Source organism: Streptopelia decaocto, assembly GCF_964273445.1.
Source record: "Streptopelia decaocto genome assembly, chromosome: Z".
NCBI lineage: Eukaryota > Metazoa > Chordata > Aves > Columbiformes > Columbidae > Streptopelia > Streptopelia decaocto.
In genome coordinates this window covers 26,935,342-26,947,869 of record NC_138657.1, presented here as the reverse complement: position 1 = coordinate 26,947,869, position 12,528 = coordinate 26,935,342, and the positions used below count along the sequence as shown (strand labels likewise).

Here is a 12,528-nt window from a genome sequence, read left to right as displayed (position 1 = left end):
GTCTTTGCTGTATCACTAGACAAGAATATTAAATGGAGCTGTCGCCACACCAGCTGGGTAGCTGGAAAAGCTGTGCAGTTCGTTGATTCCAGGGGCTGTGCAGTGCCACCAGCTCAGCTCCGCCTGCCTGTGGACAGCAACATGGGTTGGAATCTAATATTTACATGTTAGAGCTTCTCTCAATGGTGGTACCTCTTAACAGAATGATGTTTTAATGGTGTGATGTGAAACTTTTACTGTTTAAAATCACTGTAACCAAATCTTCATTGCACTCTCCTTTTGTGTTGTATCATACGTCTGGACAAAGGATGTGGCTTCAACAGTCAGAAGTATTTTCATTTCTATCTTAGTTCATAGTTTGTATTAGTTTCCTCAGTTAATTTGCTGTAGTAGAACTCTTCAATTGGAAATAAAACTGGGGTAGAAAAGAACCGACTGCTGCTTTTAAGTTATTTACAGAATTTTAATAGTGTTTAATGAATTTTAAAGGTTTCAGGGTTTAATTGATGTGCAACTGTTAAATGCCCTTTTAAGAAATTAAAGTGAGCGTGTTTAATGGGGATTATGAAAACTTGCCTACACTTAGTTTACAGAAACTACTGGAGTCTTGGCTTGTTACTGTGATAGCTAATATAATGAGCATGTTCTGAGAAATCACAAAAGGTAATATTTTCTTATGTTTCCATGGAAGAAGCATTTACAGTAACACAGCATTTAGCCTTGTTTTTTAGTATCTTTCCATGCTAATAAGCTCCAGTAAACCTGCTGTGAAACACTTTTGTAAGCTCCTAATTTCTGTTGAGAAACTGTCCAGGAATCTAGGCAAGTGATCAAGCATAGTAATTGATTTTAGAGGCAGAACCAAAGAAAGCTTTTGGGGATGTCTCCAGATACCGGTGACAAGAGTCAGGATGCAGTGCTCTGAATGATTAACATGTTCCAGTACTGTACATGGATGCAACTGTCTGCATGTTTTGGCTCTCTAGTCTGTATCCAAGTTAAGATAAAGTGCTTTTATTAGAGAAATATTGAAAGTGTTTGCATTAGAGATAGCACTTGTGGTTTTGAGGGAGATAGCAGCTGATTTTTTCTTTAATTTGTAGCTTCATTTTTATTATTGTGTTTGGTAGTGTATGTTTGAGCAACTGAGTGCATACCTTCTCTTGCATGTTATGAGAAATGTTTGACAAAGAATGAACGGCAAAACACAGATGGACTTGTGACCTGATGATTTTCTACTTTTCACAGCAATGCAGTTTGTACATATAGAAGGCTGAACAGTACAGAGTTATTTTGTAGTTCTCTTAAAATATAAAAGATTTTTCATCTATGTATTATGTCCTTTTGTCAAAGTCCTTGTCCATAAAGTGTAGCTTTTGAAATTTATCTCACCTGTGAGCACAGGAAATAAACAGACAGTATATATATTATGGTTTAGAAGGAGCAATGACTGCTTCATTCTCACGACCAGTAAATGCATGTGTAGAGGCTTGTATGATGTCCCCTCTCTCTGGTTGCAGTCCACGGGTGTACAGCCAATGAAAGGGTCCTACTATTTTTTTTCCCACTTTGTGATGTTACTTCCAATGCAAATCTGTGTATTGTTAGTATATATAGATTTCAGTTCAGAACAGAAGGCCAAAGTGGAAGTAAAATTCTAAGAATTAGGATTTGTATTTTTGTAAAACAGCTGAGAGAAGTTAAAATCTGAGTCTCTGAGCTGGGAACTCATCTTTTATTTTCTGGCTTTCCAGTGAGTATTCTGCTAGGAGTCTTGTGAGACAATACAAATATCTTGTGCTTTAATAATTATCGCCTAGTGGCTGTGACAGCTTCATTTTTTGCCTCTTCATCTTTTGCCTCTTTTGCAAACTTATTTTTTACTTACAGTCTGTTAGCATTTTTAAAATTTTAATAACAAAGGTAGGTGCCTATTTCAACTTCAGACAAACTTCACTTGCTTTTCTGTGTTTAAAAAAAAAGTCAAGAGAAAAGACTTTTCCCATGAAACTGAGGGTTATTGATTTGGGCAGTTTAATACTTGAGGACTTCTCTTCAGCTGAATGCTTTCCTGGTATCTTTGTCTCCCTGTCAGACATGCTGTAAGTTAATTCTACTCTTGGCCTTTGACTAGAGCCTGCTTGGAGAGTCAGAGTGTTGTACAGCCATATTTGCCTTAAGTTGGAGCTTGCACTGTCCCTGGACTTGTGCCAGAAGCAAACAATTATAGAACCTGCCAGAGTCTTGGGCCTGTATTATTTTATTTCCCCAGAGATGTTTACAAGAGGATGGTTGCCAAACTCAAGATCCATTAAACTGCTGAATCATTACATTTTCTGTTGCAGCCAGCTGGCAAGGATGTGATTCCAGGCTTTCACTGTCAGGTATCTTGGGCTGGTGCATTCTCAAAAATGCCTCCTTGTGTTTATTTGTATAAGGTCTTGAAGGATGACACAAGGTGCAGACATGCTACGTGTAAATAGAGACAGAGTTACAGCAATGGCATCAGCTTTTTTTCCGCCTTTTTTTTTTTTTTTTTTTTTTTTTTAATGTGAATCTGCTTTTGCTACTTATGAGCTGCATAGTTGAGGTCTTTTTGTGCTCTGTTGGGGCAGTCTGACTTTCAGTAGAGAAGATTAGTTTGTTATTCTAGCCACCCAGGCAAATGTTAAGAAATACCCTTTTAAGGACTTTGGGAATCATGCCTTTTTGCTTTGTTTTGTTTTGTTATGTCTTGTATATCAACGAGATGATTCACATGTTCCCTAATTGGTCTACCTCTAATATATGTGCCAGAAAGAAAGGAGCATTTCGAACTGCAGCAAATGCTGCACTTATTTGGACTGATATATTTGTTTGTATGTATCAAAACGATTTTACTAGGGGCAGTGCTTCCCTCCCTGCCTTCTCCTCCCCCCAGATTACACTTTGTTGCAGCTTTGGGGCTTTCCTTTTAATTACAATGAAGACTACTTGCTTGGGTCCATTTTACAGTTTTGGTTTGTGGTGTTTTATTGGGGGTGGGAAGTGTTGAATTACACTTTCTATGAGGGACTGCTGGTTTTCCCCTTTTCCCTGTCCTTTATTTTTCCAGGTCATGGAAGAAAACCTTCACAGGAGAAATGACTATATATTCATTGTACTGTTTCTCTCAGCCATAAACTTATAATTCAGGGGATGCTTGTGCTGTTCCTAATGTTTTCCCAAAACGACTTCTGCCTTCATTAGATCATGTTTAATATTAATGCAGAGCAATTGCTTTTGGCAAAACTAGTGTTCCACTTCCAAACTGCTTTGTGAAAAAGAATAAAATGCACATTGTTTTTAAGAGTCCTAGCATATTTTCTAGTGACCTCTCCTTAGGAAAAAAAAATATGTAAAGTAGTGTGATGTACACAAGAAATAATATTGAGTGTTGTATTAGCTATTATATATTTCTTTATTTCTGTGTTTGTCAGCAGACAGAGCAGCCTCCATTACGCTTTCAGAGACCCTGAGGGAGTTGCACCAGCACTCAGTAAAATCTGCAGGAGATTTCTGAGCCCATGTATTTCTTTTGCAGAAAGTACTTACAAGACAGCACATAGCTAAATGGACTACTGACCTTTGGCCAAGCAAAAGTACCTTGAGTGAATTGTTTTTCTAAACTACCTGGAGTCTTAACCCTCACAGGGGTGCTGAGGATGCCTAGGAGAGAAGACATATTTGCCTTGCTTTCCTGCTGGTGAGCGTAGTATTAAAGAATGAAGGAAGAATAAATGTTGATCTTAGAGCTTGCTGAGAGCCTGTTAATTTGAGAAGTATCCTTTTCTTGCTTTCATCTGAGTAGAAAAGTTAGCAATTGCACGCACTACAGTATTACTGTGACAAGTAGGAAAAATATTCTTAAAAAGAAACTTTGTAAGATGTCTGCCTGTGATGAGGCATTATTTCAGGCTGACTGCATTTCATTCTTGTATTAAGTGATGAATCCCCACATTTCTAAGTTTGCTTTGCTCTTTGAAGATATCAGCCCTGATGAAACTATGCAAAGGGACTGATCCTGAGATGGACTGAGCAGTGAAAGGCAAAGGCTTCCAGTTAGATTCTGCAGTACAGTGCAAGTCTAAACGTATTTTGATTTTACAGCTTTACAGTAATGTCTGTCTTGCCAAAGGTGAGATAAAAATCCAAGACAGCCTTACCATTGAAGAAACGAAGTAATTGTCACATATGTGAAAGCAAGAGACAAATGCACACTAATAGCTATAGAAATGCATGGTAGGCTGTCTTAGTATGTCCTAGGCAATCTTTCCATACCTTTTGATTAGGGAATAGATAAGTAATGTAAAAGTTTCCTTCCACCAATCGATGTGTTTAGGACAATTAAGCTAGTTTAACTGGCATGAGCAATGCTGCTTCAACACTGTAGCAGAACTGCTTTGGCATGAAAGAAATCCATCTATTATTTTAGCAAACAGATACTTACAATGATTTTTGGTGCTGCATAGATGCTGTGGTTCAGGCACTTATTAAAACCACAGCCAGATACTGACCTGGCTCCTAGAACCTCACCACAGCTTTGTGGTACCAGTTCTCCTATTTCCTGCAGCTGGAGAAATGTGAGACTCTTATTCATTCAACTTCTTTCCTGTCTTGCCTCTCCAAACCCTTTTGCTTGGCTATACATGGGCTGGGTTAAATTGGGCCTGGAGCTAGTCAGTTTAATTTGGTGGCCCAGCCCTGAACTTTAGAGTAGAAACTGCCTCTGCTAGATGGGAGTACTCCCTGCTTGAAATACTGACATAGAAAAAAGGCTAATTAAATAATCTGTTTAATTTTATTGTAATAGTTTGGGAATTGTTTCTGTAAGAAGCAGGAAAAAATATTTGTCTTTAACTTCTGACACTCAGAAACTGTGTTCATTTGGCTGTTTCTGTATGTTTGAGCTTTAATTATGTTTTAGGAAGGACATAGTTCTGTATTTGTCTTATAGCTTAGTTGAAATCCAGGACTGATTGGATAAAAACCGTGGTGTAGTTATTGCTCAATTCACAATCAATTATTTCTGATATATGGAGCTAAAATGAATCAGAAGTTGCCTACCTGACACCAAACCCACTACACAGTAGTCATTTCTGTATAATTAGGCAGTTAAGGAAGCTCATGTCATGTTGACTTCAAAACTGATGAGTTTGGATATACACCTCACACCTCTCGTTTTATTGCATTTTCCAGTATGTTTGTGTTAAGATTTTTTCTTCTTGGTCTTCTCCAAATATTCTCCCCACCCAAAGCACACACAGCTGTGGTAAAGGTTTGACACCTTGTGTGTCTGGTGACCTATGCAGATGGACAGACTGCCTAGCTCATCCTAGTGCTGCTGGGAGGCTGTGCAGGATAAGCTGCAGCCTCCTTCCAGTGGGTAATCGTATGATGAATTTGAGCATTGTAGGCCCAGTACGTTCTGCTGGAGTCTCCGTTTCCATTGTGTGTGCATGAGCAATTTCCCTTTCTTCTCCTGGAGGAGTTAAAAAAGGATGCTGAAAAAGCAGATGATTGCTATTGCTAAAATAATTTGTGCAGCTGGTCCCTGAGCTGCCAGTTATCCAGGTGCAGCTCTGTGCTGATTGGAAGTGTGCTGTGGGCAGTGTGTCTAACTCATTCTGGTCACCGCCCTCCCCAAGGTATGGACAAGAATGTATAGCACAAGCACTGTTAACTGGTTAAAGTGGGAACAACTAGGGGATATTGTTAGATTAATTATCCTGTAGGCTGCTGCTTCATATAAAAGGGGCCGAAAACCAGACCTTGCTAATGTATTTAGATACTTTGAGTTATTTACCTGTAGACATCTGAAATCTGTTTGCTGTGGAGCCATATGTTGTGTACCTAAATTTACAGATGTTAATGTGGGTCAGTATACATGATTTTCATGCAGTCTGTATTTCTTTAATGTTTGTAATAGTATCAAATAGGGCAGGAGCATTGCCTTAAAGCGATGATAAAATTGACATAAAGAATTAAAAGAATATTGACAGTTATTGTATCTGTAACAGAAACACAGAAGGGAATTTCATGTGTGCGAATTTCCAGAAATTAATATCTGATGGGGAACAGCTTTTGGCTTGTTAAGAATTACTTATTATTTAATTCACACAGGATTTATCTAATAAGAAAGCACATACTTACTGTGGCAAAATTGTTTTGTGTTGCAAGTGCTTTATGAATTTTGAATAAATGCTTTTTGTTATTTTATGTGATGACAGTATAGAAGAAAAACTAATACATACTAGATGTTTGGATCCTAGTCAGTCTAGTGAGATTGCAGGTGGCTGTGTCCAAGTTTTTATTTTCCTCTCTTGGCTCTGTGCTAAAGCCTAAATATTTTGGCTTATAATAACTATTTTATACTACTATACTGATTTTCTCATTGACCTAGCATAATGCAGTGCAATCATACACTCGTTTGAAATCCCTCTGCACAGTACAGTAATAGACAATTTCAATGCTGAACTGTAAGATTTCGTTATCCCTAATTTAATGTGAGTAATTGGAAGCAAAGGCGATCTTTGGGTATATTAATAAATGGGATCATAATCTCCCGGGAATGAAAGGGTGACTTTAAACCTTGAACCATCCAGAATGTTTCACATCCAGGATGGAATATGTGCAACACATAGTTGTCTGAAAATATATCCAACTCGCCTTTATATTGTAAGAGCATACCAATTATGGCAAAGTCATGTATTGGATTATGTTTCTCTTAAATTTGAAAACTGAATGCATCACTTTGTTTGGCTGAACATGCTGTGCTTTTCTGTAATGTTCATTGATGAGGAATTAACTGGAGGCAGTTACACCAAAATGACTGATTACTTTAGGATAATCTAGTTCCAACCTCCTTGCCACATGCAGAGACACATCCCACTAGACCAGGTTGCTCAAAGCCCCATCCAAACCAACCTTGAACACTTCCAGGACTGGGGTATCCACAACTTTTCTGGACGTGTTTCAGTGCCCCACCACCCTCACAGTAAAAAATTTCTTCCTTATATCCATGGTAGCAGTTCATTGACATGTCTATAGAAGGAAGGTTGGCAGTGTGGATTTACTGTTTCCAAGCATCCCAACACTTGCTCTAATGCTTAGAGAGAGGAAGAAGACCCACTGCTGGCTAGTGACCGTACTGCAGATCTGTGCTAGTTGTAGAGAAGCATTCTGCACACCATGGCAGTGCTGGGACCATCCAGTTAGCTCTAGCATAAGCCCCAGCAAGCCACCTAGTTCAGATTTAGAAACTGCCTTCATGTTAGGAAGATATATTGGTGTGAAAAGTGTGCAATATCTAATTCAGTGAACTCATCAGTGGGAACAACCTCCAAGAAGGAAAGGGCTTGGATGGTGATACAGTAAACATTCTAGTTTCTGTAGTACCTCTTTGCCATTTACAGGAGGCATTGATTTTTGTCTTTCAATGTTTCAGGAAGCATTCTCTTCAAGTCTTTGGAGGCTGACAGAATTACAGAGCAGCAGGAAAAAGTACTGTCAATCCTTGAGGAAAGGTTTCCAGATCTTCCCCCACGGGAGGAAATTATCTCTGTTCTCCAGGAGACTCAGTTTAACACACAAGGTAATGCAACTTGTTTTCATTTTTCAGACCTTTTACAAATTTAGCAATGTAACTGTATTGTGTGGTGAAAATTGTTGCAGCCTGCTACCTTCTTTGACAGGTACGTGAGTCATGGAACTGTGATTTCTGTTGAGGAACTACTAAACTCCTAAATAATCTTGTATTGCTTTTGCAGATAAACTAAACATTAATTTACTTCATATATTGCTTTTACAAATGAATGGCAGTGAGGAATTTGTGTTGATGAAATATAGGGGCATAATCAATGTGTTAGCCCATGTGCAAAAATTGTGTTATAATTGCCTACATGGTGTGGGAGTGGATTTTATCTTCTGAACCTTCTCAGATTTATCAAGGGCTTTGTACAGGTGAAGTGAATTTGACTTTGGACTAAGATTAAGGAAGCATTGGGAAAATTGCAGTTCTTTCATTTTCTTGTGCTAGAAATAGCTGAACACAGTTGTGTTTTGTTCAGTGATCAAAAGTGGGAATGTTTGAACCCAAAATTTGGTAGGAGGCTTTTGAAGAGCTGTTCTGAAAGCCTGAAGAAAATTCTTGCAATAACTCTCACATTTTTTCTGTCTTTGTTAAATGGCATCTGCTACCAAGTTGTTAGCAAAAAGCGAATATTGAATTACTGAGATATTTCTTTGTGACATATATCAGGTATGGACAAAGTCCATGCAGACTCTATCCACTCCTCTTCAGTATCCTCTCATCTCAATGCAGACTGTCAGCCTGAGACGGCTGCCCAAGCTCGTAGTTGCAGACAGAATTTGAGGTGCTACTTCCTTTGCTCGCTCTTTCAGTGAGGTTGCAAACTAAATTAGTTCAGGGCTATAAATCTTCACATAGTTCCCTGAAGTTCCTCCAGACGCTAGTCAAGGAATCATAGTTCAGAAATGAACTGAATGTAGCCTGTATTGGAGAGACCCAGTGAAAGTGGCTTTTATGGAGCTCAGTTCTTAGTTCTGCTGGTTGCCTGGGCAGTAATGTTTGTCATGTACTTGGCCCATGAAGTTTACTCAATATCCAAAACACAGAACTTGGACAAGTATATATATAATGGATTCAGTCTGCATGGCATTGGTTGCCAATAATTTTTATATGCCACATGAGGAGGCAATGCCATACACTTTCTTTTTTTTTTTTTTTTTGTCTCATAGCTACTGTTTGCTTTGTGTTACAAGGGATATATTTAGCAGTGCATATATTCATGTGGCATTTGTATTAGTAAAGTGCTGTTGAGTTTCCAAGGTCCTTTGAAGGCACTAATCTCTACTGAATATTTTACCTTGTGTACCTGTTATTTCAGGCAGTATTAAGTCATTTCAGAAAAAAAAAGTCTCAGTTTCATGCTGAAATAATGATTTATTGGCCTGAACTCATGAATGCATTTGTTATTTGAGGCACAGTGGACTGTATCCCACCAGGAAGTCTACAGGTTACCTGTAAATATTTTTAAAAGGGTAGACATGAAAATATATTAAATAGGTGAACGGGATCCAGTTCACCTTTTCATTAGATTGAATGCAGTAGCTGGACACTAAACAGGAACAGTAACGAGAGGACTCATTTCTTTGGCTTAAGTTGGTATTTGGCTCCCTCTTAAAAATCAGTCATGCAGACACTTTTTGGATGTTATGTTGCTAAACTTTAAAAGTCTGTGGACAGTTTAGTTGCTGCCCTCCACTGAAGTAGGTGGCTTGCATCTTTCTTTACATAGACATTTTACTATCTTGTCTGTATTTTCAATTGTGTGATATGACAGTGTTCCTATACATGATGCATCCCCTATTAGAGAAACTTAAGTCATGTGGATTTTCAATGCATTGTACTTAAACACACCAGCATGTCTGGTTGCGATGTGAAGCAATTCCGATTTTACACTCTTGTTTCTGATGTTAATATGTACTTCTCTTTCAGTGGTACCTAAACATCTAGCTGGTTCACTCACCATTTGATGTACATAAGAAGAATCCATTGGTGTTGGTATCAGTTTGTGAGGGTGGTCAGAGAGGTTGAATGTGTTTATGTTTACAGAATATCTTAAGTGCTTTTCTTTTGAATATTTTATAAATACCATAGTATTCCACATGTGCTTTTCAATATATTATTTGTTCCAGAAGTATTTCATATTAGTGATTTCATATTAAACCATAGGAATGGTCTATGTATTCATTTGTCATCCACTGGAATTCAGTTTGCCTAAAAAATCTGGGTGTTTACACAACTTCATTGCAGGAGACTTAATTCTTAGTCCTTTGCTTCCCCCTCATACCCCTTAAATCTCTTTTTTTGCTTAAAAAATCCATCTAGAAACATTAAGAATGGAGATAATAGTGCTGGTTTTAATTTTCTCATAGAATTTTGTAAAATACAGGAGGCTCAACTTTAAGGTATAAGATGTGTTTTTAATTTATGTTGCTGCATCTGGTCAGCTGTAGATACTTGTATGTATTGAAATTCCTTTCTCTTCTCAAACAGGTGTAAGTATTGAGGAGGTTATGCTGAAGGATCTCAAGGAGATTTCAGATGGAGAAATCAAAGTAGCAATTAGCACTGTGTACATGACACTGGAGGTAAGAGCAAACCTAAACAATCTAGTTGGTAAACAGCCTGTTACAGATGGAGACAGTTCTTTAACGAAGGTTTCGAACCAGTTATTTTCTCAAGATTATATATGAACAGAATTTTCAGTGATTTAATTAACTCTGAGAGAAACAGTAGCTGTTTGTAGTCCGTCTTACATTACAATGCATCTGATTATAATCTATAGATTTGTCATAATGAGTATCCCTGAGACAGCCTGGAAGTGGCTGCTTAGATTTTCTTTCTTGACCAGTCCCAAATGTTTTGTAATTGTTTAGGGCAAACTCTTGTGTAGTATGTTTTATATCATTATTTCAAGATCACTTGTGTTACAGATGTCAGTAGCTATTTATGTTGACCCAAAGTAGATATAAATGTTGCTAGCTATTGTGTAAATATATTAATTAAAAGCATTGATGTTTAGATCACTGGACAAGTATGACATGACAGTATTACTTCTGATGGAAGTTTGCATACCGATATACTGACTAATAAAAAAACTAACTAGATGGAAGAAAATCTCAACAAGGAGGCACTGTTACATAGTATATATTTGTAATTTGCAATCTCACCATTCGCCTGAAGGTGACCCATACAAAAATGTTTGATATTGAAAATAAGTTGTCATCTTCTACTTTTGCCTTTTACTTTAATCAAAACTTTGTTTTACCTTGAATGATACTAAAAATATATATATACCTTGAATAGTTCTTCCCTGTGTATATCCTATTAGATTTCTTATATGTCTTTTGTGATGCATTTACAAAAAATAAGGTGCTTCTGTGGTTGAAGAAGCTTGTGGTGCAGTCCAACTAATAATTATCCATAGATTTCTGCTTGCATACTAAAATATACAAAGCAAGTTAGGTAGCAGAGCTTCAAAAAATGAAGTAGACTCTGTTAGTTTCTTGGGTAGTTTTTCAGTGTTAAGCAACCTTTACCAGCCACCAAAACTGCACTGCTTTATGAACCATAATTTTGCTCCTGAAAATTCTCCCAAGGTTGGGAGGAGAGGGGATGGGGAAAGAGTATTTTAAGATAAATCCCCAAAAGAGGAAATAGGACTTAAAAAAAAAGGTCGTAATAAAATCTGCCTCTTCTTTTGTTTTAAATCTTTCTCTTTTATCTGTCAGTTTCAGTGAATGGTGGACACACAGGACAATTAATTGGGAGCTAGCTTTAGCATTACATTTTCTTTTATTTTCCTTTTAATCTTGTTTAATAGACTATGTAGTGTGCAGGCCTTGTGCTCCACAGATTTGAGCTCCAGCTAAACATGGCTGAACTCATCTTGATTACTCTACATACTCAAATTAATTCTAATGTAAAACTTGTCTTCCTTTTGGCTGCAACTCAAAAATTGAATTTGGCAACAATAGGTTTCATAGTCCTAAAAGCACCCAAATTTTCACACTTTTTTCCAGTTATCATGTAACATTTCATGCTGACATACTTTGTTCAAGGAGCATCAAGATCTGGTGGCCAAGTAATAAATATTTCTTAATTATTAGGACGTATCTAGTGACCATTGTGGAAGAAAAAGCAGATTCAGTTGCATGTAAAAATAACAAACTGATCAATGTTTTGCTGATGTTAGATGGGTTTTAATCCCAATCTGTTAAGTAATTTTATTACTAGCATTTCTGATGGTATTTTTCTAGAAGTTACGGGTATCTCTCTTCACCTTTTGCTCACTGTTGTTCTGCTGTGAATATTTTGCTTCAGAAAGAGCTATCTTTTCAGAGGTGTAACTACATTTTTCTAGTTACAATGTTTACAAAGTCAGACTTTGTATTAAAAGGACTCTTAATTTCACAGTTGGGATGGAAATCAATTTTCCATTTGCTGCATTAATGCACTTTGTCCAAACATTTTCTGCACTCTCTGATCTCCAGTGCTTGACCAGCACAAGACCTTTTCTACTTGCTCTAATTATAACTAGGAATATGGTCTGCATGATGGTAAAGGAAATGCCTTGTAAAAACATTTTGCACTAGTTACCAGTATCCGAAACAATAGATATTAAGGAATTATAGAGAAAACTGTGCAGACCTGTCTGTCTGAATACAGTTTAGATTTCTGTTATGAACTCAAAATACACAAACTTCAATGACTTCAGGATTTTCTCAGCAATAATAATAGTAATTTGTTCTCAAAGTGCTTTGTGGATGTCACCTGATTAAACAGCAAGGCAACATGAAGAACAAGCTTGGCTTTGCTTCATGTTAGGAAATAGAACTTCCCTAACACGCAGGTGTTGAATCTGTAATGTATTTCCTTCTTCAGAAATCTCATAAGGTTGTTGTTTTTTTTTTTTTTTAATC

General features: G+C 37.3%; 1 protein-coding gene across 2 annotated transcripts in view; it reads left to right on the top strand.

Moving 5' to 3' along the window:
• Positions 1-12,528, top strand: part of PRUNE2 (prune homolog 2 with BCH domain) — a gene marked incomplete at its 3' end in the record, with an annotated part of 141,167 nt that overhangs the window by 36,677 nt on the left and 91,962 nt on the right. For both annotated transcript variants that reach the window (XM_082075834.1, XM_082075835.1), the window contains exons 5-6: positions 7,466-7,612; positions 10,100-10,194. In XM_082075834.1, coding sequence (XP_081931960.1) covers positions 7,466-7,612; positions 10,100-10,194 — 242 coding nt within the window. The remainder of the gene's footprint in view (positions 1-7,465; positions 7,613-10,099; positions 10,195-12,528) is intronic.